Source organism: Gopherus evgoodei, chromosome 9 (assembly GCF_007399415.2).
Source record: "Gopherus evgoodei ecotype Sinaloan lineage chromosome 9, rGopEvg1_v1.p, whole genome shotgun sequence".
NCBI classification, from domain to species: domain Eukaryota; kingdom Metazoa; phylum Chordata; order Testudines; family Testudinidae; genus Gopherus; species Gopherus evgoodei.
This window is the reverse complement of record NC_044330.1, coordinates 43591003-43618031: the sequence shown is the minus strand read 5'-3', so window position 1 is coordinate 43618031 and position 27029 is coordinate 43591003. Positions and strand designations below refer to the sequence as shown.

Genomic DNA, 27029 nt, shown 5'->3' with positions numbered 1-27029 from the left:
CCTCTAAAGTTCCTACTTTGGTTCAGTCCCTAGTTGGGATTTGTTACCCTTTAGATTTATAGCTTTCCCTAGAGTAGTGATTCTCAACCTTTCCAGACCTGTACCTCTTTCAGGAGGCTGATTTGCCTTGAGTACCCCAAGTTTCACCTCACTTAAAAACTATTTGCTTACAGAATCAGACATAAAAATACAGCAGTGTCACAGCCACACTATTACTGAAAAAGGGTTACTTTCTCCTTTTTACCATATAATTATAAAATATATCGATTGGAATATAAATATTGTACTTACATTTCAGAGTGACACATGAGCCTGTTTTTCACTTGTGAAGTCAAAGCCCGAGCCCTGCTGCCCATAATTTAGCTTTGAAGGGACCCCTGTGGCATGGGGCCTTGGGCAATTGACCTGCTTGCTATCCCCAAACTCTAGCCCTGTGTACTTTTCCGTGATTTTATTTATTGCCTGCATCCTGTCCATGCCAAAATCGTAGCCTTATATAGAGAGCACTATGAAGTCATTGTCCATATGGAATTTTAGTGTGTACTGACCAGGGCCAGTGCAACCATTTAGGCGACATAGGCAGTCACCTAGGGCACTGGGATTTGGGAGGTGCCATTTTCTTCAGCAGTAACCGCGGCGGCCCGATCTTCAGCCACCCCAGTCGCCGCCAGCATTTAGGTGGAGGGAGCTGGGGCAGGGGAGCGTAGGGAGGGCTGCTTGCAGCAATTAAGGGGGGGCGGCATGCAGGGGAACTCCTCACCCCAGCTCACCCCTGCCCCGCCTCCTCTTCGAGCTCGCCGTCGCTGACTCACTTCTCCCGCCTCCCAAGCTCGCGGTGCCTAAGCTGATTGGCGCCACAAGCCCGGGAGGCAGGAGAAGTGAAGCAGTGATGGTCTGCCTGGGGAGGAGGCAAGGCAGGAGTGAGCTGCTTCACTTCTCCCACCTCCCGGGCTTGCAGCACCAATGAGCTTAGGCGCCGCAAGCTTGGGAGGTGGGAGAAGTGAAGCGGCAACGGCATGCTTGGGGCACTCGTGCTCATGCGCAGAGCAGGGGTGAGCTGGGGTGGGGAGCTGCTGCAAGGTGGGCACCTCAGGGTGGGGGGGGTAGCTGGCGCAGGGCTCCTCAGGGTGGGGATGCGGGGGGCGCAAGGTGGAAGTTTCGCCTAGGGCGCGAAACATCCTTGCACCGACCCTAATACTGACATCATGAGTTCTTTTTATGTAGCCTGTTGTCAAACTAGGCAAATATCTAGATGAACTGATGTACCCCGGGGAAGACCTCTGCATACCCCAGGGGTATGTGTACCCTGGTTGAGAACCTAGAAAGGTTAATTCTGCTATCCTTACTCACAATGAGCAGTAATTTAGGCTTGTGTATACAGCATGGGGGGGTTTCCCCTATTTAACTACTCTCAGTGTAGATGTTCTGCACCAGTGCAAGCCACGTTTTGCACCAAGGCAGTGTGGCTGCATTAGGATTTTCACTAGTATAGCTACACAGACATAATTACACTAGTGCAAATTTCCCTCCTCGATACAAGCTTTTAGCAGTTTCATGGAAATAAATCAGTTTACATAGGGAGTAATGTACTACTAAATGTTAGAGTGGCAGTTACTTTTTACAAGAGCCAGACAATTGTTTTGCTGGTTAGAAAATAGTTTTTAGATTAGACGACTTAGCCTTTTTCTGGAAGTCCCCTATTCTGCAGGCTGTCAAGTCAATGGGAATGGCACTCAGCACCTCACAAGATCAGGCCCTTAATTACTTTGGAGTAAACAAATGTTCTATCCCGTGTCAATGAGCTTTTGGAGTTTGTGCATTTATTCCCTCACAAGATTGAAGTAAGCAGGACATATCATTAAGCCCAGTAATACATCAGTAGCTTTCAAAATGACATTTCCATTTCATTAAGGCTGTGGGTATCTGCTATTTCTCTATGTCCTATGGAACATGTAAAAATAAAGCAATAAATAGACAGCAACCAATAAAGTAACTAGAGCCTTCAACTAGCCATTATTTTCTCTTCAGAATTCTGCTTAAGTACAATTTGTATATACGTCTATTACAATGGCACATTAGTCTATATATACTGATTGGCTTAACTGTCTGTTTTGGGGTTTCTCTAACACCATATTTAATGGTGGTTTACAATGGGAATATTTACAGGTGTATCAATACATTTACAAATTTTGGCTATAGCAGCCAAAGATAAAAACAAAAAAACAAATACTTCTTCGGGTATTTATTCCAACAATTACCCTTTCAAAATCCTGCAGAAAAGTTATCACTCTACATGGACCCTGTCAGGATCATTAGGCCCCAAATTGGACACATCTTTATTTGTATTTGTTATATTTGTTTGAAAACAAAAACCAATATCATTCTCTCTGGATAGTATTCCCTCCCTCTTCTAAACAAATGATTCAGTGCTTAAAAAATCCTAATACAAAGCCAGAAGCTCATCACTTGTGAGCAACTCTATAACAACAGGCCAGTGTGTGTGTGTGTGTATAATGGGAAAAAATTTGAAATGAAAATCTATTTTAGTTTCAAACTTCCATAATCAACAAGGGCCATTGTAAACAGAATATAAACAGTGAGTTTTAAAAAAGTATAAAAGACATCTCAACAGAGCCCCTTTAAAAAGGGGATGCTGTCAGTTTAAGACTTATATAGATTGCCTTACTTGTGTCACTAATAACAGTGCCTCAGATCAGCAGTTCTGTGACATTTTCATTCCATGGACCACTTTATAAAAGAACTGTCCTTCAATGGGTCCTGCCTGCCATAATTCTCACCCACAATCTCCCACTGATTGATTTTCAAATGGTTGATTTGGTGAGATTCCATGGGAAAAGGCCCCCAATCCTGAAAACTGATGCATATGGGCATAGCCCCCTGACTTCAGTAAGATTACTCATGTGCTTGAAGTTAAACATGGGCATAAGTGTTTGCAGAACTGGGGTTCAGGTGCCATACATTAACCATAAATCTGAGGGCTGCCATCTTGGCTTATTAACTATCTAAGTTTTTTTGGTTATTTATGATGTTTGTTTTCTTGTCAGTGTCATTCTTGCTTCTCATCTGGTTCTCATACACTAGCATGCTGCCACAGTGTCTGTATAGGAAACAACCCAATGGAAAGTTTAAATCCATGAAAGCATTCTTATTGTTGTACAGAACCTAGACCAAATAATTTCAGACCTGGATGCCTAAAATTAGGCTCTAGAGTCCATATTTAGACACCTAAATACAAGTAATTTGACATTCAAATTCATTAAACATCTGCAACTCCCATTGACTAAAACAGAATCAGCAGGTGCTCTAGATGAATGAGGCCATGTTTATTTGTGTGTTTAGATATGGATTTTGAAGTCTAATTTAGGCCCCCAGGTTTGACCATTTGGGCCCTACTGTTTAATACAAATCTTAATTTTGGGCCTAAACTACGTGACAGTGTCCTTTTAAAGTAAGGATTTTCCCTGTAACTGCTGTCTTATGATTCTGAAAAGTTTAAGATGCTTTTCATATATTAGTTTCTGAAGGTCATTGTGGACGCATTTTAAGACTCAATGATAAGACAACGCATGGAATTACTTGGCAGTATTTAGCTGGTACAGTTTCATGTGGAAACAGCATAATACCAAACACACTACACTGAATGCTTACGGATTATTACAGGCAAAACTCCCCAAGACACCAGGAATTAAAAAGCAGAGTTCAATAAGAGAATATCAGAAAAGATGAACCAAGCCATGCCAAGCCTTCCCCTCGTTGCTTTTTCAAGTGCAGAAATAAACTAGGAAGGAAAGAAGGAAAAAGAAAACCGATGTTATCGTATATTTAATATTGGACTTCAGTCCACAGACATGAGCATATACGGTCAGAGAACAGGCAAGCACATTAGCACAGCCCTGCCTAAGGAGCATACTGTGGTCTTATTACAATAACAACTTGTATTTGGTACCCTAGTGTCTGGGAATGGGCAACTTTGGAAAGGGTGCTGGTCTGAGCTAAAGGATAAATGTGCTGGGTAAATCACTGAAGGTGTGATCCTGTCTTCATTAAAATCAAGGGCTCCACTCCAATCAATTTCAGTCATAGCCTGATAAAGCTCTCATTACACAGCAACATTTAGCCCAGTGAAATGGATGTGACCACACCAAACACAATGCTGTAAGGCACCAAAGAAGTCACTTAGGTGCCTATTCAGGACAGCACTTAAGAACACACTTAACATTAAGCAAGTGCTTAAATCCCATGGACTTCAATGGGACTTAAGTAGATCCTTAAGTACTTTCCTGAATAGGGATGCTGTTCTGAATCAGGGCCTAATTTCTCTGCCCCTCAATTCTCAATCTGTGAAATGGGGATAATATCTTCCTTTCTCCCACCTCTATCTGATTTGTCTATTTAGATTGATATCTCTTTGGGGCTTGGACTGTCTCTCACTATGTGTATGTTCAGTGCCTAGACTAGTGGGGTCCTAAAGTAAGTTGAGACTTCTAAGCGGTACTGGAATGGAAAAAACAACAACCTGGAGTGCAAAGAAGTATTTATGAAAAAATGTATGCCCCTGAGCCTTAAAGCACTGATTCTCTCAAGTATTGCACTAAGTCTAACAATTACATAAACAACTTCAAAGCATAGCCGATGTCTACACTACGAGCTAGGGGTGTGGTTCCCATGCTTGCGTACACATACTCGGGCTAGCTCTCTCTGAACTAGCGTGAGTATAAATACCAATGTAGTCGCGTTAGCAGAGGCATGGCTTAAGTGTGTCAAGTACAAACCCACTGAAACCAGTGGGCACATACTTGGCATGGCTAAGCCTCCACTACCTGTACTACCATTTCCATTCTTGTAGCTTCAGAATTATGAAACCCAAAAATCATTCTGGGTCACAGTGGTGCCAGCTTTTATATAACTCATACATTACATCATGCACCTAACTCATGTTTACTGATCATTTGTAAGTATAACAGAAGCAAACATACACAGACTGAAGGTGAAGTAGGTAATCTGAGAAGAAGGTATTAGTACATACCCATAACACAACTTGCTGTTAAATCTCTTTTGGATTACTGGCAGTATTGTCTGACTGAACAACCCCCCAGTTTTAATATCTAGTGCCATATTAAAGTTACATAAAAGAAACAACTTCATTCATAACAGCTGTTACTAACACAGAGTTGTATATTAGAAAGGAAAAGACTTTGTAATCCTTCCTTTCTGATACTAATGTCTTTATCTGTGTATGAAATCTGAACACAGAGTCCTGTTATTATGAGATCTCTGCTTTGCTGCCTATACCATTGTGACCATTGTTCATATTCTATTTCCAGATATTATATAGATATGTGGAATACAAGACACAAGACACTCCCTGTGTAACCGAGAACTCAAGGCAGCTTTGGGCCAGGTTTTAGATATCTAAAGATGCAGATAGGCACCTTGTGGGATTTTTCAAAAGCACCTACATGCTTAACTGCCATTGACTGGCATCACACTAGGCACCCCTATGTACCTTAAAATTTGGCCTGCTGTCCAGATTCAATAACAGTGAGTTAATTTATAGGACTGAGTCTTCTCCCACTAATGTAAATAGGGTTTGTGTCATGGATTTTAATGAGAGTAGGATTGAAGCTCTTTGAGATTGCACAAAAGTTTATCTAATCCTGGAATGGTGACATTTAAATTGGGAGAAACTATGTAATATAACAGAGTGGGTGCCATTAAAACTCGGATGTTTCCAACCCATGGTCAATGAATGTTCAGTGAAATTTACAGTATATCTCCTTATAACAGCGGGACACTTGAAGGGGATATTCACAGTCAGACTATCTTCCTAAATGTTTTATTTTTTTCGACATGAGGACATTGGAAATCACAGAGCTATTTAGATTGTAAAAAATGAATTACTTACTTATCATTACAATAAGAATGACTGCACATACTACCCCAAGGATGATCATCATCTATAAAGAGAGTTAAAGAAAGAAAAATGAGGTATTTGCATTGTAAAAGGTCGCTCCTTGTTTTGTCTTTAGGTGGGCTGTTCACTCTGTCCCAGTGTTCTTAGTCCTTGCACAGACACCCTGTAATCAATTTTTATAGGCCCCAAATGTAGCATTTCCTAGGACCGAGACAATCAGAGAGAGCATCTGTTAAGATACAGGCTAACATGTTTGCAGCTGTGTTCACTGGCTGTGTTGTAGCCTAAGTTACAACATGGCCAGCTAATATGGCTTCACATGTATTCACCAGTATCTCAACAGGGCTTTTAATCATGGTAAAATAACTGGATCAGCCAACATGATTGAAAAGCACATACTTTGTGAGAGTCAAGATAGGCCCTAATGGAAGGAAGAGTCAACAATTGGTACTGGCGACTTCTCTTCCTCTACTCCTCCTCTGGCTCCTGAAGTCTGGAGCTTTCTTCACTTTACTTTTTTTGCAGGGGGTCAGGATAGGGGTCAGGATCCAGCTCTGGGGACAGCTGGTCTTACTTGGGAAGGAGGTGAATTGCCAGCAGCGCCACAGGTTTCTAGGGGAGACAGAAATGAAGCCAGGCAACTGGGCTGGGGTTTGCACTAGGGAGGCATATGGATGAGTGTTTGGTATGGGTACAGGAAGAAGGAGGAGGGCTGAGGAGGGTGGGGGTTGGAAAGGATGATACTGGAGTGGAGGAATAGGTGGTTTCAGGATGGGAAGGAAGAGGGGTCTTCCTTGTTCAAGGGAAAGGATGAGTCTGTTGAGGGGTAGGGGCAAGATTTTGCTGAATTCAGTCTTTGCTTAGCCTTAATCTAGCCCTGCTGAAGAGATTCTCTTCTTCCTTTATTTCCCTTGGTGGCTTGAGGAGGCCCTGGGTCCAGTGGTTTCCTCCTCCAGAAGCTTACCTCCGTGAAGGAGAAAGAGGTTCATCAATCCCCACGAGGAGAGAAAGGCTCTTCCACTCCACTCCTCATGTATGCTATGCAGATACTGGCTTTGTGCATGTTTTCAAGTGTATTTTTATTGTGTTGGGGCTGAAGTTTTTGCATGTTGTATCAGTTTCTTCAGTTTTCGTGTCACATGCTCTCACACTTAGATTTTTATATTAATCTATTTTCCTCACAGAAACAATTGGGTTTGAATTATGTGAGATGAGGATGGAGTGGGAAATTCTTGCAAAAAAAAATTCTAAAAACTTTTATGAAACCCCCAACTTTTGCAAAATGTTCTAGAGAGTTTGTGAAATCCAAAAGTTGGCTGGAGTTAAGATAGTAACTACTGACACTTAACAAGAGCGTTGGAAGGGATATAACTGCTCAAACTTCAGTATAGAAGCCAACTTCTAATTATTTGGGGGAAGTTAGAAATAAACTTCCCCTTGGGAAAGCTTATTTCATAACTGCCTATTGCAGTGTTCCTTGTACCTTCTTCTGAAGTTGCCAGTGCTAGGCAGTTTCAGAGGCAGGATACTGGAGTAAATGAATCACTGGATTGATTCTGTATTGTAATTCCTATGTTCTCTCATTCCTGTCTCCAGAAATTGGCTGAAGCCTCATAATTATGATTCAGATTTCATATAGGACAAAGATCTGTGGTTCTCCGAGCCACAGTGTAGGTTAAGTCTATCTCTGTTCAAAGTCACTATAGCTTCCAAAGACTATCCTACTGGTTTAAAGAGTAATATATCTTACTTTTCAGCATTAAGAAAAAGGGTCATTTAAAGTCAACCTACTGTTACAAAGGCTCATTAGAACAAAGTGAAAGCAAACAATTAACATGTGGCAGATTTAACAAGAGATACCTATCCTCTTTACCTTGCAATTTTTCCACCAGTATTTTCTCTTCAATTTGGCTGCACTAGTCTCAAACTGTGAGGCACCAGCTTGTAATGCATCTGCCCGGTTGTCAAGCTCTGAAAGCTTTTGGTCTCTTTCTAGAACCTTGTCTACATTTACTCGCATGATGTCCACCACCTGAAAAGATAACCCACAGTTAGCACACTCCATACATGGAAAGGCTGTATTCATAGGACTGACATATCATGGCGAGTGGGAAGGGTCCCTTTGCTATCAAGGTAAAAATTATGGCTTGCTGTTATATAGACAATTCCTCTATATTGGGGCTACTCAAGGGAGCCCTAGACAGACAGTAAGGCGCACATAATCATGCTGAGCTCAAGTGTCCTTACAGACTATAAAATACTAAGACATTAAAACGTATGCTAGTTATTTTCATGACGTTTTTTAGAGGAACATGCACTGGTGCTTTGCTTTAACCCAGTTAGCTGCTTTGCTATTGTTACAGGAACCTGGTTGACGTACCTATCACGGAGCAGACACCAGCACATTTGCAGTATGTGCTACCTCATGGTGTTGGTTAGGAACACAAGCCTAAAACTATTGTTTTCACTGCTGATGACTTAACAATATAGTTGCCCTATCATAACTATAGAAGTAGGCTTGACGAGAATTTCTAATAGGAGCTACCACAACCTATGAGCTCCTTCTCAGACAAGATAATCTTCCAACTGTAGTCTGAAATCCTATTTGGTATTGGAAGATGGGAGAACATTTTGCATAGAAAAACTCTTGTCTTTGTTAATTTTACCATGGAGACCAACATAGGCCTGATGCCCAAAAGAGCATAGATTGGAAGAGACACACAGAAAGTACTGGGAAAGGCACAGTAATTCAGTTATTTTATACATATTGAAATATATTTACATCGATTGGGCATTTTAGCCAATTAATGCTTAAAAACAGAAATCCTGATCCAACTTCATCAACGGCTTATGTAGGCACAGCCTCTGTTGAAGTCAATAATGTTATTCCCACTTATGGCAGCAGTAAATGTGAGACTGGCTTGCAATTCTTTATAAATTATTAATACTGCAGACTATGTCAGTTGTACTTAATCTAATTTAATCTGTTCAAAAGAATAATAATTAGCAGTAAAAAACAGAGTCAAACACATACTTTGGACACAGTGAAAACAGTGAAACCCTACACGCTTGATTAGTTATAAGATGCATCTTATATTTATGTACAAGAGAAAACAAAAGATAGTGGGTCCAGTCCTGCTCCCACTGAAGTCAAAAGCAAAACTCCCATTATCTTCCAGTGGGGGCAGAATTAGGTTCTTAGTGTGAAATTCTGGCCTCGCTGAAGTCAGTGTGAGATTTCATGTCTACTCGCAAGTGAAGATTTGTTCCTGTCCTTGTGAAATGAAATGGAACGGATCCTTTCCTGAGGGACCAAGGGATGCACCCCACCCATGTACCTATCTGCTCCATCGATACTGACTTGGACTCCTTATTCATTCCATGGGTGGCGAACTCGAGCCCACTTATTCACTGACACTTTAAAAACCCTTGCACCCCAATCTGGGTCTATGCCAGTTATGCGATATGTATGTATCCTTTCATCCTTGCAAACGGTATCTGTAACCCCCCATGACCCAAGCCTGACCCCAGATGTACAGTACTTTCCCTCTCAACCTGTGTATATTTCATTTCAAACGTTTCCTTTAATAAAATTTTTAAAACTGTAGCTTCTCTGCTTGATTTCCATAGTGCAAGTGTTTGGTGCCACCTAAAGGATGCTTTGCCACAAGACACACTGAAACAAAAATATTTCCTAGGAAAAGACTTGCAGTAAGTGGGCAAGATAAAAGTAAAGCATGATGAGTCAGATCCTCAGGTGGAAATCAACACAGTTCCATTAAGTTCAAGGGCTCTGGCTCGATACATATATCCTATTCCTGAAAATCCCAACAAAGTTTTGCCTCCTTGATTCTAGTCAGCCTGTGATTTAACCATTGGCTGAGTTCCCTGCCCCCCCCAAAAGTGTGTTCTGTCTGCTCCCTTATATGTCTCCTCTGGACAACCGACCTACGACAACTTCTATCTCTTAAGTCTAAACTAACTATGGAAGTGAACCTGGACATTTCAAGTGCACCCTGGGATTGATGGTCACCTGCTGTCTGTCCACTTACCAGACTCATCAGGTAGTGACTTCCCTGACAATTGGCCTGATTCTGCCTCTCCATTCAAGCTTCTCATCACTATGAAGCTGACTCCTGTAGGCCTGAGTTAAACATATCAGAACTAAAGTGTGCCTCAGGCCACAAAGTTCAGAACCACGTCTTCAGAGTTTCAGAGGGTTCTAGGCTTTTGGTTTGGCCAGTCTATTATTGTAACCTATTTCCATTCTCCTGCTTGAAGAACTCCATTAGCGCATTTGAAGTAGCTCCTTTTAAGCAATAAAATAATCACATTTCACCTCCCAAGGAGGGCCATTTGCTTTGATGCTGAGCCACGTAAATGCTCACAGCACCCTCATGATGCAGTCTACGTGGGTACAGAAGTTTATTTTATGGTTCTGACCAGAGGTAGGGTCCCACCAGAGGCTGAGACACAGTGGACTTGATTCTCTTCTCATTTTCCACAGTGAGAATGAGAAATCACTCCATTAAGGTCAATGCAATTACATTGTTGTAAAACCAATGGGAGAGAAGAATTGGGCCTAACCTTTTCTGTAGCTGGACGCTATTCTGATCTGCCTCAAATATCAGCAGAGGAGCATCCAGGACATGAAGCTGAAGAAGGTTCTAAATGAGGCAAACTTTGTCTAAAATATAACATTAATGGTATGAATAATGAGCTCAGGTTGGATGATTTCTGTAAATGTCTTTCCTAAACTTGCAAGGTGCATTTGGGGACAATCCCAACACTAGTTGAATGGATATTACTGCTGTCTGTACATCTGAATTGGCATTAAGGATCCAAAGAGAGCAAGAGAGAGTTATATACAACTAGTTGTTCCTAACTACGTGGTGTTCAGTTAGGTAACGGACCATTGCCTAGGAAGTCTTCAGCGTACAGTACTTATACACACATCTAAAGTCTGCACTACATAACTGGCCATATGGCAAGTCAGCAGCTCATCCATGATTAAACCCCAAGATTAGCTTGATGGGTTGCACCCGGATTAGCTTCAATAGTTCAGTGAATATGGTGGTAAATGATTGCTGGCATGATCAATGTGACTGAGTGGGAATTTTCTGTAATATTTGTATGAATCATGGGAAAAGGTTATTTACTCTCAGGCAGGCTATGACAAAGGTGTCAATGGCGCCTAGGTGAGTTTGGCCCATGTCATTGGGGAATCCATGAAGACAATAGCAAAGTCAAACCTTGGGATATTTGCTACCTAGCAACTAATGACCATGGTTCACTCCCCTTCCCTGTAGGAATCCAGCTATGTTCGATCAACCGGAGAACAAAGGCCTGAGGAGGGGCCAGGTATGACTGGTCTGGGAACTTGAACAAGAGGGTACACACTCAGAGCAAGAGCCATCGGGGACACACTACTTTAACAGCATGGTCCACTCTGATTAGCCCAGAGCCACTTTCTTTTCTCTGTTCTAACCAAGGACTTTCTATGCTAGGTTCCTGCTGACCAATAAACCTTTCTGTTTTGACAACACTGCATGAAGGTCACTGAAGATGCTGTCGGAGATGCGCTGCTCCCTAAGATTTACCAGTCTCTCTTAGAGGTCCGCCTCAGTGGGACTCACTGAAGGGAGTTAATGGTAGGAAGCAGGACTGCGGAAGGCCCAGAAATCAAGGCTACGGAGGCAGTGAAGCCATATGACTTACCCTCAAGGAAGAGTGAGACCCTTAGGTGGTCTGGCTCACTGAAGAGATCCTCCCAGAGGCTGTTCCAAAGCAGGGGTCAAAGCACTGATCCTGTGGATCCGTGACAAGGAGTAAGACTGTTAAGGGGAATTATCACCCCAGTGAAGAGGGAATCCATGCTGGAACTAAGTCTCATACTGAACAATCATTCAAAAAGTAGCTGGGGACTTCTTGGAGCTGTTGCTCTGTGGACATGCTCAACTGTTGTCTTTGCCTGAATTTAGTTTTTAATAGTAATCAAATAAATTAAATAAAGCCTTTATTGCTAACTACAGCCCTGACCTTGGAAACTAACCCAGGCTTTCAGACACAGGCTCCTTCCCACAAGGAATAGTTTGCAGGGGCAAGGCCTATGTCTTTATAATCCTAGAAAGGGTTTATATTTATATTGGCTATTTACAAACAATGACAGAGGTAACATCTAAGTCACATTTGTTTTGTGAGCAGAAGTGTTAGGGGTATAAAGATTATTAACGAGCTCTTCTGCAATCTTCCTATTAAAAACCTTATCTCATGTAAATCTCATTCCATAGATGACCCCCCCGACTTCAGTTGAGTAAAGGCAACAGAATCTTTAGCTGGGTAAACAGTCATTTAATCATCTTAAAAATTAAAATCTCATCAGTGCACCAGCTGTGTGCAGCTCACCTCATCGACCTGAGCTTGTGTCTGCTGCAATCTTCTGTTACTGGTCACATTGGGTGGGGGAGGAGGCCCTCCTGCCCCAGGAATTGTGGAACCTCCGGCACCTTGGGTGGGAGCTGGGACTGACCTAAACCAGAAGCACAGAAAATCATTGAGCATACCTTGAATTTCATTCGTCTGCACCTTCACTTTGCTACCAGTCCAAGGTGTGTATATGCACAGATACAGAGCAGAGTTTTCTAGCCTTCCATCAATTGTCAGTTACTGCAGGTGGCCAAAATTAGGCACTTAACTCTGTACTTAGACACTAGTTGCCTGATTTGGGGGAATTAAGTTTGAAAATTGGGGCCTTTTGATCTCCATCCAATTTTCCCCATTAAAAAGTTCAGATTCAGGCAAATCTACTGGAGTGAACAGGAATCCTGTGTGCCTTGGATAGGGCCCTTCGATTAGCTATCAATCATCTTTCTTCCCTGGCTGAGCAGTGGAAGTCAGGGAGGAGGAAGTGCTGCTCAAAATGTCCATGGAACAATGCATAACAGGCATCTAACCAAGCAGTCCAGTTAGCTTCTGTGCAATTCATTTCCATGTTTTCACTAGCCATGGTGTGCCCTGCTTGCAATGCATACACGAAAGCTTTAGAAAACTTTCCTTTGGCAGCAAGGTTAAATCCATTCGTCAGCTGCAGAACTAGGCATCAAACAACAACCACAGCGAGCATGTGTAGGTGGGGCTAACTTTGTTACAATGGCTTAAAAAAAAAAAAAAAAAAATACTTGAGGCTTGGTCTCTAAACCACTTTGCACTGGTGGCACAACCAGGAGAACTGAAACAGTAGATTCAACTTTTATGAAATGGCTGGGTTTGCAGTACAAAGAGCAAAACGTGGGTGTGCCTAGTTCTATAAATCTGGCCCCAGGGTTCATAAATCCTCAGTTCAAGTGATCTGACTGCAATCAGTGCACTGGGAAGGGCAGTGACTCAGACTCTTATAAGCATTAGCTGTCTATAAAGTGAGAGAAAATACATGACATGCTAAGTCTCCCTTGGCTGTTTTGATTCTCTTTCCTCCCATCCTCTCCCGTTTTCTAATAGTGATTTAGAATAGTTCCTCCTCTCTTGTCCTGCGTTATCTTATCTTAATTTCTCATTTTCCTCATTCCTGACTCCTTCCTGCCTCTTTACCAATCACCCATGATCTCATTCTCCGTGCACATCCTCATCTGTCATTAGCCACTCCCCATCCTGCATCACCCACTTCAAATGCTCCCCACTCTCTGCTCATCATTCTCATTCTGACTCCCCTACCATCCAGTTCTCTTCCACTGTTATACTTTGCTTCACTATCAGCCCCTTCTGGGGCCTTAAGCTAGCTGGGCAATGTCAAGCCGTAAACCTACATTTCTCCTTTTCTCTCAAGCTGGGAGGATTTTGCCCTGCGGCTAGGCCTACTGACTTAGGTTACAGCCCAGCTCAGCAGTATGGCTTATCACCAGCAGACGAAGCTTTGGGGGCAGGGAGCAGTTTCAGAGCTCCTCCTCCAGCCACTGATCTAAATTAGTTGATGGAGTGAGCAGGAAGAGAGCTGATGTGCTCACTCAGCATGGCTTCTCCCCTCATCTTTGAGCTGCTGAGGGGAGATAGGTTTGAGAACCTGCCCCCTCTACTCAGTGTTGTGAATGTAAAACCACCCTGGTGAATCAGAGCAAAGCTGAGAATGAGCTAAGCAAGGAGATGCATCAAGAAAGAGGACAAATAACAGCAGAGGGAGAAAGAGCTGGGAGGAAATTTAGGCTGAGGATTGTTTATGGCAAGGGGAAGGATCTCTGAGGAACACTGCAGTACTTAACCAGCACAGCCTAGGCAGTATCAAACACCAACTGCCACTACAGAGCAACAGACCTGGCTAAAACCCTTTGCCCAAGAGCACAGATTACAATATGTGGCAGAGCTGGAAATAGAACCCACATGTCCCACCTTACATACAAGACCAGCACGGTCATCTTCAAAATTGCTTTTAAAAAACATTTCCTTAAGATGATCTGACAGATCCAATCTGTCCTGGTGATTGAACTTCAGTGGGCAAATCATCCCACTCACCTGACAGGTCCTAATGATTTCAAGCAGCCATTCTTCAAGCCCACACATCAAATCTGTGACTCTTTCCCTTTTCTAAAGGTTCCCCATCAATTCCTCCAGCAACAGAAATAAAATCTTCTAATAACTGCTGAGGAAATCCCTGAAGATTTGAACTGGGGACCCCCCCCCAAAATCCCACTCTTACATTCCCAATGCATCCCCCATAACAACAGCCCAAGGGAGCACAGTGTCTCTCTGAATCACTCCTTTCTACCAGGGCTTAATTAATGTTACTGGAATTACGTCCACATCAGAAAACTGCCACAACACCTTGCATTTCATAGAGGTGTGTTCATTCCTCAAAAGCACCCTCAGTGTTGATTTGTCATCATTTTGTCAAGTCCAAGAGCCCCTCAGAAAGACTGTTGTTCACTTACTGAGATTAATGCTGCATATTACACTTCTTTTATTATCATAAATCATTTATCAAGCTTTGATTGAAAGGGCTTGAGTCATATGATAGATAGCACATCCTTTGTGAACTTCCCATCAGTTGCAATGAACACAAAAAGCCATATTGTGAACTCATTTCACCAGCCTCAAATCATAGCAACTCCAATGAAATCAGTGGGGGTACTCTGCATTTATACACTGGTATAACAAAGATCAGAATCCAGACCATAATGTACAAACTGATTCGAACAACGCACCCCGTATGGATAACGTTTTGGGGGGATGTTCTGGGATCCTACAGTTGAAATTGTAAAATCTCATCATGGCTCTGGAGAAAAAGACCCTTTTCCCATCAACCCAACTAGACAATTTATGTGGAAAAATTGTGAAATACCCATTTGCTAGTTTAAAAAACACAATAAAGCAGCCATCCGCTGGCTATATTTTGTTAAAATCTCTGAGGCTACAGAATGCTAATACATGGAAGAAGGTATTATTTAAATCAGCCACTTGCTTTGGCTAGTAAGGGTAACCTATAGAGGAGACATATTCTTCAAGGACAAGCTGGGTAGGGTTGCTACCCATCCCCCATACTGCACCCAGCCTCAATTTCTGATCATACTTCTGCATTCCAATCTTTGAAGGACCCCAAAATGAAAGCACCCAAGTTTGGCTAAAAGGCTGGGTGCTCGCTTCTATACACATTTTCTGCCCAATATTTAAAAGGCACTTTTGCCTCCCTATCTATGCCTAAAATGAATTTGCATAAATCAGAAGCACTCCCTAATTTGCTATATCATAGTCTTCATACCAGTCTCACTGATGCCTTCTTATTTGGTTGGAATTAGGGTTCAGTTGTGTGTTCAGGGATCACATTGTCCCCTGTATAGATTAATTCAGCCAAAAGGACTGGAAGCATTCACAGAATTTTCCCCATATCATTCCAGAGCTCCTACAGTCCGAACACTGGCAAGAAGGAGGTGTCCTCTTTACTAGAGTTGGTCGGAAAATTTCCAGCAGAACATGTTTACACTGTAAAATCCTGATTTAACAAATGCAAAATGTTTTGTGGAAATGAGTCAATTTCAACCAATCTTCCAATGGAATATAGGCAGGTTTCAAAACTTGTCAGCTTTCCTGCCAGCTCCCCCACCTGGCTCCTCAGCAGCTCATGTGAAGGGCTACCTCAGAGTTGTGAATCTCAAGGCTTCCTTGCTGAATGAAACAGCCCAGATCGGTCAGCTTCACTGCTGCTATTCAGTGTTGGTCAGCAATTAAACTGACCAGCCTGGGCTGCTTCATTTAGCAAGGAAATCATTTCTATGAGGTAGTAGTCAGCCAAAGCAATTTGTTGTGATGCATGTCAGCACCCTGAGTTATATAACAGCTGAGGATTTATATTTACAAGAGGGGCTTTTTTAATATATAAAATGTCAGAATTTTTGAAGTCCAATGTCTCATTCCTTTTTAGGGCTAGAAACAAATGTTGAGTCCTATCAAGATGCTGGGTATGTGGAATGAAACTCTCATTTCAGATCCTAAATTCATTACCATTTTTAGGACAGAGAAGCAATCAACTGAGAAGCTGTTATTAATACAAGGCTGAATATTGCCCATCTCAGATCTTGGACTAGATTGATTTTTTGGGGGAGGGAAATTTAAAATGCTGAGGGACAAGGAAGAAACATATCTTTGGCAGGTTGAGTTTAAAAAAAATGGTATCTGCTCAAAGCCGCCCAGGGATTGGAATGTTAGAGTAAAAATCCAGGATGAGGTGGATTAAAGACAGATGAGATAGTCACACTTGTATGATAAATAGATGTATCACATGATATCTCAATATGCGGTATAGGTTTTGAAAGACTTTAGGCATTCTACCAAATTAGTAGGTAATTCTTTCCAATAATAAAAATTATGTACATGCTACAGAATGCAGAACTTTGCTCTCGATAACACACATGCAACCCCATTGACAAAGAGCATACTTTGCCTCTGTCTCTAATTTAAAGCATTTAAAGAACATGCGACCAATTTGGTAGAATAATTCTAGTGGAAACAGATGTTCTAGTCTTCTATTATTATGCTGTAAATGTAGACACCAAGGTAAAGTTGTGACTTCAATTTGTCATTCTACACAGTGAAAAAACACCCCCGAGTGCAGCAAGCTTCAGCGCTGTAAAGTGCTAGTGTAAACAGTGCACCAACGCTGGAAGCTGTGCTACACCTCTCATGGAGGTGGTATTTTTAGGGCGCTGGGAGAGCGGCAGCATTTTAGCATTGCTAGTATAGACTAGCCCTGAGTTACAGTAGCTATACCTAACTGGGCCAGATCTTCAGCTGGCATAAATCAGTATAGCTCCAATGAAATCTACAGAACTATGCCAATTTACACAAGCAGCATATCTGGCCTATTGTTTTTATAGAGTTATACCAATTATTTTTTTAAATAATTTCATCCTATTTGGCTCGCCTTGCCTCAGACCCTTCAGTTGGTGTTCTAATAAAGGCAGAAAATTATTCATTTTCTCTTCACTATCATCAACCACATTTCTATAGACAGTATTTATTTTTGCAACCATAGAGATTTAATAATTAGGTCCCAGCCTATGTCTGCATAGACTCCCTTTGACTTTAGTAGGGGTCTATCCATGTGGAGTTCATGGCAGGATCAGAGCCATATTAATTGCAGTTCCCAAAAGGTGAAACAACCTTTGTTCAAATGCAGCAAAATCAGGACAATTCCTTAACACCAAGTTCATGGAATTCATAGGCTATATCCCTTAAACAATGATGGCATTAATTTTCTGATGTCATTATTATTCACATTAGAGCAGTGCTTATGGACCCAAAGAAGAATAAGGACCTCATTGTAATAGGCACTGCACAAACACCACAAAGTCAGTCTGTGGCCCAGAGCGCTAGGTTTTAAACACTGGAAGGCTTTAATTTGGGATAATTTCCAAAAACGGTGAAGGTTACTTTCCTATCCCATGGCATTCACTCTAGCATTTTGTTTTTAATTTGGTGTCCATTTTGTTTTGCAGGACTGGTGTGTGAAAATATCTAATCATAATTTGTCACCAGCATTTTCTTTATGATGGGGAGTTTGTACTGCTCCTAATGTCTAGCTTTATGTCCTTCCAATTCTCTGGAGAGATTTCCTGGTTCATTTCCTTTTCCGAATAAAACTTCACTATGTTAGAAAGTTAAAAATAATCTGTTCTGTGGTAATGAGATTCAGGTAAACTTTGGTGCTCAGTACTACGTGAGGAGGGACCATATATGAACCTAGATAGCTCGAAAAAAGAACTAGGCTTTCCTCCCTCCATCATGAGAAAATTAGAGGCAGGCCCAAAACAAGGCTGGGTTCTTTCCATCTTGCTGTTAATACACAGTAATTACATATAAAAATATGCTAAAAGAAAGTTATTCAGGTTACAAAGTCAAGTACTCTGAAGTTAGGAAATGCCAGATTTACAGTTGTCTGTAAAATCTTAGTTCTGCTCTCTTGTGCCTCCAGCCTGTACACTGAATGAGGCAGGGGCCCTGTAGAAAAATAACTTATTATCATGTAATTAAAAACTATATAATAATGCATAAACATACGGGTCACAATCAGGACCAGCGCCAGCGTTTTTGGCGCCCTAGGTGCATGGCCATTTCACCGCCCCGCGCGGTGCTCCCGCAGCTCCAGTGGACCTGCCGCAGGCATTCCTGCGGAGGGTCCGCTGGTCCCGCGGCTCCAGTGGAACTGCCGCAAGCGAGCCTGCGAGAGGTCCACCTGAGCCGCGGGACCAGCGGACCGTCTGCAGGCACGCCTGCGGCAGGTCAACCGGAGCTGCCTGCCACCCTCCCTGCAAAATGCCACTCCCCAATAATCCTGGCACCCTAGGCGATTGCGCACGTCGCCTAAATGGAAGCGCCGGCCCTGGTCACAATTAGGATTTCACAGGCAACCATAAATTGGCATTTCCCAACTTTGGAGTGTTTGACTTTATGGCTTTCCTTTAAGATGGTTATTTGTATATAATTTCCTATGTTGTATGGGTAGTGGTGGTTTTTTGTTGTTTTGTATTTTCTGAAGAAGGTAAAATCAAGTTATATTAAGCACAACTAGTGGAAAGTCTTAGGCAACCCCAAAATAGGTGGTGTTACCAGCTCCACCTATAATAAAAACTCTGCAAGCGAAATAGTGCTCTAAGAAACACTTGGGTATCCTTACTAGCCTCAGATTAGGTTGCACAGGTGCCACAGATAATCTGAAGACAACAGGGTTTCACAGGTGGATTGGAAGAGCCTACCAGAATCTTTATTATTGGACATGATAGATGAGTTGGAAAGAACCCAAGTTGACTGTTGGAGCACCACATTAATTTGTGGAACCAGGAGGTAGAATTTTCTTTTAAATTGCAAACTGAGCAATTTAATATGGAAATCAGTGAGAATGTGCCAGTTTATCAGGGTTTTTTTGTCAGAGAAGAAACATTTTAATTCTGGCTCCCTCTGCTTAGGTCTTAAAATATGGTCTCTCTTCTTACTGTTATATTTATCACTTAATGCGTTCAGCAAGTTGGAATCAAGCACATACAGGCTTCAGACTTGGCTTGATTTTAATTCTCCATATGATTTACAAACCAAGTGAAGTTTATAGAAAATTGGTTCAGTATAAAACAATTACTGTTTAAAACTGAATAGTTTCACCCAAGTTTGAGAGTGTCCTGAGATGGAAGAATTTTCAATATTTGTTTCATCTCCAACATTAGACACACCCTCTTTTGAGATAGGCTGAAAGATTGAAATGATCTTACACAGCCATAAATTCACACTAGCTTTGAATAAATCTGAAAACTGAAGGACAAAGTTTCAGCTTGCAGATTTAACTCATTCACAGGTGGAGTTATTAAAAAAAAACAGTTAAATTTTCACAAGTCATTTTGAGGTTGTTTCCCTTCACAGGGTTTAAAATGGGCTCATTATCCATTTTGTATAATATTTTCCATTATACTTTTTTTTACCAAAATCCTGGTTTATAGTAAGAAAAACAGTTTACGAACATTATTAGCTAACTGGAAACAAATATTGTAGAACATTCTGTGAAAAAAGGAATATTTCTATGATAAACAATTGTTTATTTCAACAAACAAACAAAACTTTTCACAAAGGCCATTTTTGGACAAAAACTTTTTTGAGCAGCTCTAGTCAGACCTTTAAAATAACTAGAGTGATTTTCTTCAAATTTGGCTGGTACCTGGATAAAAATAAATTTAACATGAAAAAGAAATACTGAAAATTTGTTGGCATAAACCTATATGCCATCTCAGTAGGTAGTTTAATTAATATCTGTTCTTTACAGGACAATGTTGTGACACAGATAAAAAAAGGGGTCAGAATTAAGATTGTGCTCAACTCTGAATTGCTCATTTCCTGTCTTTTGTGTTCTTAACTGTACACATTTAACATTAGTATAGAATTGATATTCTGTATGTTAAATAGAGTACATATATATGGTTATAGATATATAGGAGACAAAGAGACATCTTATTTTAGCTCTCTGTATCTTGGCACAAAAGTGTCTAAAAACACCAAGAAATGTTGTGCTTCTTCATAACTAGGTGTAAAGGCTTAAGACGACAAGCTAAAAAATCCCTTCAAAGCAGAGAAAGACTCTACCTGATGTTTTTGGAAAGAAGCCAGTCACCAACTTCCAATTGACCAGATTCGATGGCCAGAAAGATTGGCTTTATGTTCTCACTTTAATACCAAGATTTTATTGTGCTCTTTGCTGATAAAGGTTAGAAGAAACAGAGGTCAATGGCAATTTGTCTTGTAGATACAGATTCAGCCATGATATTGTTCATTAGATAATATGAACTCTCCTTAGTTTGAGGTAGCGATATTCAGTTATGAGTGTTGTAGCTCACCACAATTACCAACTGATTGCACCTAGCCATGAATTCTAATTTATCATCTTCCTGTACCAAAGCACACACTTGCACAATACCAACGTAAAGATCACTGGGATGCCAACATAGACTCATAGACTCTAGGACTGGAAGGGACCTCGAGAGGTCATCGAGTCCAGTCCCCTGCCCTCATGGCAGGACCAAATACTGTCTAGACCATCCCTGATAGACATTTATCTAACCTACTCTTAAATATTTCCAGAGATGGAGATTCCACAACTTCCCTAGGCAATTTATTCCAGTGTTTAACTACCCTGACAGTTAGGAACTTTTTCCTAATGTCCAACCTAAATCTCCCTTGCTGCAGTTTAAGCCCATTGCTTCTTGTTCTATCATTGGAGGCTAAGGTGAACAAGTTTTCTCCCTCCTCCTGATGACACCCTTTTATCTTGCAGCATGAGCCAAAGGGCTGACTTGTCAACCAAATCAAAAGTTGCTTTGTTGTCAACATATGACATATGAAGCAGTACCAGTGTGAGAGTGCATGCTGGTCCATGGCTTTCATTGCATTTCTTTGGAACCTCAGGTGTATGACAGAGATGATTCTCACTCTAGCACTATTCTGTCAAGCTATTGACTGGATATTAGGACTTGCTGCTCCATACATCAGAACCAAGATTGGTCAAGAAGTGTTCTCTGACCAAGACTATGATGATGACACCGCCTTGCTTGTGAGAAGCCAGAGAACTTCAGTCCTGTCCTTCAAGTTTTCTGAAACATCAGCCACACTATGGGACTGTACATCTCATGGCAGATGACCACAGTCCAGAACCTCACAGCTAGGCCACCAGAAACCTCAGTGCAGGTAGGGTCAAACATTGAGAAGAACATTGACAAATTAATCTACCTAGGCTGCAACCAGATTTCAAGTGGTAGCAGTAAACTGGACATCCTCCTATGAATAGATCTCACAGCCTCCTGAATGAACTCCATGTCTCAGCTATGAATGCAAAAAGGTCTTTGCACTGAGACAAAGTTCAAGACCTATCAAACCCGTGTACTACTTGTACTGCTAAACATGTCAGAAACCAGGCCCCTTCTACAGGCAGTTCTGGAGTGGTTAGAGACGTTCCAGATGTGCTGCCAGTGACAAATCCTGAACATAAAGGGGTTCCATGTTGTGCAAAATGCCATAATCTCTCAGAGATCTGGCCTTCCTTCAATTGCTCACTATATTCAAGAGAGGTGTTTGCATGCTTTCTGGCCACATCACCAGGATGGACAAAAACCAGTCCTAAGTACGGTATTCTTAAACTCTCCATCGACAAGTGAAAGTGTGCATGCCTTGACCCTATCAGGCTTTACCTGCAGGGCTGCACCAAGAGATTTGATCCAGATCTGTGAATTTCATTCCACAATGCCTAGTATTGTGCCATCAACCATGGGTCCTGTGGCTGATGCAGCAGTCCTCAGTAGAGTATGTGTGTTTGATGATCTTCCTGTACTTGTTATCTAATCCACTTGGCATGGTCCAAATACATCTGTGGTTTAACTTCACTGGGCTTGCTTCTGATATCATATACATCAGTGTAAATCAGGAGTAACTACTGAAGTCAAAAAGGTTAGACCATTTTAAAACTGATATGAGTGAAAAGAGAATTTAGATCATTGAGACCAGTGGACTTACACATCAGGGAAGAAATTTGTGGTTATGATGTTGTCTTCTCAACACTCCAAGATATCATAGGAATGGTGACAGTCCTTTCCAATAAGGGGGCAAAAATGGAGATTCCTGCGCTGTTAGTGAATTTTGACTATTTTAATGGAGACATATTAAAAAAAAACACACACTTGTTTTCAATGTTCCATTAGATGCCTTCAGCACTCGAAGAGATGACTGTCATCCATGTAGAAGACTGCAATCTGATGGCTATTAGCTTACATGATTTATAATACTCCCAATTTGCTACACGTTGCAATGAACACTAATGAACTTCCACAGTATTACCATATTGGGAGAAATAAATGCACTTATAAGAAGATTTAAAATTACTATTGGATGAGATAGATTCCTTCATTTTGTAAAGAGTTATGTTTGTTCCAAGTTCCTGCCTCTACATTTGATTTTCATGTACCATCAAGCAATATTCTGCAAGGGCTTCCTCTTATTACATGATATTTACTGTAAGCATCAGCCAAAATATGCTATTCTACATTTTATGCACTACCAACACATTAATTAATATTTTAACCAGTTTATTATGACTGCCTCGACCATCTGGTATGTTATTAGTGGGGCTTATACAGTTAAATATATATGGAGGGGGGGAAAAGATGTACCCTGAGACTTTTTTTTAAAATTTGATCATCATTTATTATGCTAGTATAGACTGACTAATTTATCTTCTCATTTGGCTTGATTGAAAAAAAAAGTATGATTTATAAGGCAAAACACACCCAAATAAAACAAATATTATTTCAGTGCAGTGTTTTGGGGGTTTTTTAGAATCAAAATTTGCCACATTGGTATCTGAGTTATTTCACTTATTTCCCTAAGTCAGAGTTTCCAAAATCATCAGCAGTTGCTTTTAAGAGGGGTTTTTCTTAGTCTGAAATTTAAGATGAGGCAAGATTTTTTCTTCAGAAGTATTAACTTTTAGATCTTTCATTTTCCTTGCTGTCATCATTTGCAAACCCTGGGATTTAAGATAATCTGAAAGTAAGGCGGGGTTTCCATTTACCAGTTAGAGTTTTTGTGCTTTGCAAAGTACTGATGGATTTGTTCAGATAGCAATTAAGGTTCAGCTGGGAAAAGGCTGTATTAGGTTTATAAAGTAGAAGATCAAAACTATATGGTCTCCTTTATGCTTAGAGGAATAACTGTGGCATCTCTGATCCAACTATGTGGCAAACAGTGACATTAAATGATAACTGTATATCAGAAAGTGAGCTTCTGTAAATTTGAATTATTGCTATTATGTCTTCAGATTCAAATAAGCCAGTGACTCCTTTATAATGAATTACAATGGCTTTAATGGGATGAAACAATAAAAATAAACCAAACTAGCAAAATGAACGGTTCCTTGTTATAACCTACCCACACTGTGACATAGGACCTTTCATGGTTTCCCCACACAGCCACAACCCCTTCCCATGGTTCTGCTCCCCACACCTGGAGTTCTGGTGATGGAGCTCCTCCTCCCTAGTGAGAGAGAACTCCCCTCATATCCTTCAGAAGCAGCAGCAGCAGCAGCCACCACCCCCTTCCCCCACCCCCGCCCATGGGAGCAGTGGTGGAGAGCACCGCAGTTTAATTTCAACCACCAGAATGTGTCTGGTTAAGCTGTGGGCTGCGTCCACTGCACTCCATTCTGCCTGCCACAAATGCAGCCCCCCAATGGAGAGGTGCTGGCAGGATGTCCGAGAACAGTGGGCCTTGGACAGGGGTGAAAGTAACTTAAGGGACTTACTGGTATGCAGGGCCGGGGTCCTGGGCAAAGGGCAGGGCCTCAACCAGAAGGGGCAGGCCCTTTAAATCCCTGGGCTCTTTAAATCACCACTGCTACCCCGAGGCTCCGGCACTGATTTAAAGGGCCCAGGGCCTTTTTAAGTTGCCAGCATGGGGAAGCTGCCCCTTGCCGGTATGGTTGGTTGTGTACTAGCTCTTGCCGGTGCGCAATACCATACCAGCTTACTTTCACTCCTGGCCTTGGAATAAAACACCCTATTCAGAAGGATGGAGCAGCTCACTCTTCTCAGAGCGATTGTGTCAGGCTGTCTGCAGACTCAGGCAGGCATCACTGCATTGGTTACACTTCTAAGATTTTCTTCACAGCCGTCAGGGCTAGTATTTTTTGTAAACTGAAATTCTGATGTAGTGTCACTCCAGGATCTGAGGACCCATGTGCCTGTTGTGTCCATGCCATAATCCAGCCCCGCTGTCAATTGACATGACTTTTGAACTTTTATCACATAAAAAGTTCCAGACCTTAAAGGTGCAGTCATCACACAGTCACCACAGTGAGTACAATTCCACCCACAACAACATCAACTAAGGCGACTTCACACACGAGGAAAAATAAAATTGGAACAGGGAACTTTCCGGTCAGAACTGGCTTTTCACCAAAAAAATGGAATAAAAAGAATTTCAATTTATAAGTAGATGGTATCCTTTATCCAGCTTTAAAAAAAAAAAAAAAAAAACTCCCAGCAAACCAAATCAAGTTTGGATAATACAAAAGCTTCATTTTCTACCAGCTACTTGAATTACAGACCTGGAAACGGGGAAGGAGATAAGACTATTTGAGAACTGAGACAAAGGTGGATTGTAGCACAAAATCCCCAAGAGCAGACCAGATTTTGTAAGGAAACATATAACCTAATAGAATGAATGCCATTGCAGTAAATAGCTGAGAACATAGGGATAATACACTGAAAACACGGTCAAGATAACTGCAGCACAAACTGTCCCCACATTTCTAGTAAATACCAGAGCAAAAAGACTAGCCCTTCTTGGGAGACACAAGGTAATCTTATCAAACATGAATGAGGACTTTGCAAGAGCGATCAGATATTTCATGAGCACAGCACTGACAGGCTGTGATTTCCCCACATTTATCAGACACACAAATGTATTCATTTTTTAAAAGGACACCTCTGAATTTTACACTCTCAAATGATCACTGAGGCCACAATTCAGCAGTCCATCCCTACTGAGCCAAGCACTTACATCAATGCTTAGACTTAGGCATGTGCTTCAAGGTATGTGTATATTACAATCCATGTGGCATGATTACAGCTCATGTAGATATACCTGAGCTAGTTTTAATTTAGCTAGCTCAGGTACCAGAGAGGAGAAGCCACAATAGTTTGTACTGTACAAGCTCACCTGGAACTGTGGGCAATTACTCAGGTGGCTAGCCTGTGTTGCCATGGCTCACTGCTCCAGTTCCAGAGCTAGGTGGATTAAAACTAGCTCAGATCTATGTGGAAGATGGTTGTTCACCACCCAAGTGCTCCCTTGTGGACGGAGGTACCTCTGCAGTGCTCTGTTCTATATTCTCCCTCTTCCAGACCCTTTTATGCAGTCTCCACACCTTTTTGCTCATCCAGTCACAACAGTCCTTCTTGGGGTCTGGTTTGTTCAGACAAAATAAACTTAAAAGTAAAACTCAAAGTCCCCAAATCAGATCCATCTGTTTTACTTTCTTGTTGGATCCTGCCCAGGCCTTTCCTACCTGTTGCTTCAATACCACATTCCCGGAAAATCTTCTAGAGCCCGCTCACTCCTGCAGCTTCTAGCTGCTCTTTATAGGGGAATCACTTGATATGGCTTGTTAGGCAATTGAGTGGGCTAGGCCCAGGCTTTCCAGTGTGTGGGGCAAGCCATCTTGTTACACTACACAAGCTGCAGTGGCACCCTGTGATCACAGTGTAGACATACTATCAATCCCATGGATGAAAAGGAGTTGACTTAAGCAAATGCTTTAGGCTATGTTGAATCGGTGCATAAGGGCTGGGGCTTGTCTACACTACAAAATTAGGTCAAATTTATTGAAGTCAACCTGTAGCCACTAATTTTACAAAATCGATGGTGTATGTCCCCACTATGCACATTCCGTCGGCGGAGTGCATCCCCACTACCATGGGTAGCATCGACTCATGGAGTGATGCACTGTGGGCAGCTATCCCACAGTTCCTGTAGCCGATTGGAATCCTGGGTTAGGCTCCCAGTGCCTGATGGGACAAAAACATTTTCGTGAGGTGTTTTGGGTACATATCGTCAGTCTCTCATGATGCACTTGGCTCCTCCCTCCCTCCCTGAAAGCAATGGCAAATGATCATTTTTGTGCCTAAGCCTGAGTTACTCATTCAGATGCCATTGTACTGCAAGCATGGACCCGGCTCAGCTGTACGCTGTTGTGAGCGTCACAAACACCTGGTGCTTCGTCCTGCGGTATTTGAAGAGCCTAGCCAGGAGCAGCCGCACTGAAGAATGTGATGCCACACAAATAGCTGTGCTGGAAGCCATGGAATGGAGCAATTCGCACATACTGCCAATAGTTATCCTTGGAGACCCAGCCTACCCCTTGCTCCTGCGGCTCATGAAGCCATACACAGGCAGCCTGGACAGCAGTAAGGAGCAGTTCAACCATAGGCTGAGCAAGTGCAGAAAGGTGGTAGAAAGTGCCTAAAGGGGCACTGGTGCAGTTTACTCACTAGGTTAGACCTCAGCAAAAGCAACATTCCGATTGTTG

At 41.8% G+C, this 27029-nt stretch overlaps 1 protein-coding gene across 1 annotated transcript in view; it reads right to left on the bottom strand.

Moving 5' to 3' along the window:
* Positions 1-948: 948 nt before the first annotated feature.
* Positions 949-27029, bottom strand: part of LOC115658034 (vesicle-associated membrane protein 2-like) — an 81205-nt gene continuing 55124 nt past the window's right edge. Inside the window, exons 2-5 of the mRNA XM_030576494.1 lie at positions 12341-12464; positions 7809-7967; positions 5927-5978; positions 949-3799 (exon numbers count right to left, since the gene is read on the bottom strand). Coding sequence (XP_030432354.1) covers positions 3783-3799; positions 5927-5978; positions 7809-7967; positions 12341-12464 — 352 coding nt within the window. The 3' untranslated portion in view covers positions 949-3782. The remainder of the gene's footprint in view (positions 3800-5926; positions 5979-7808; positions 7968-12340; positions 12465-27029) is intronic.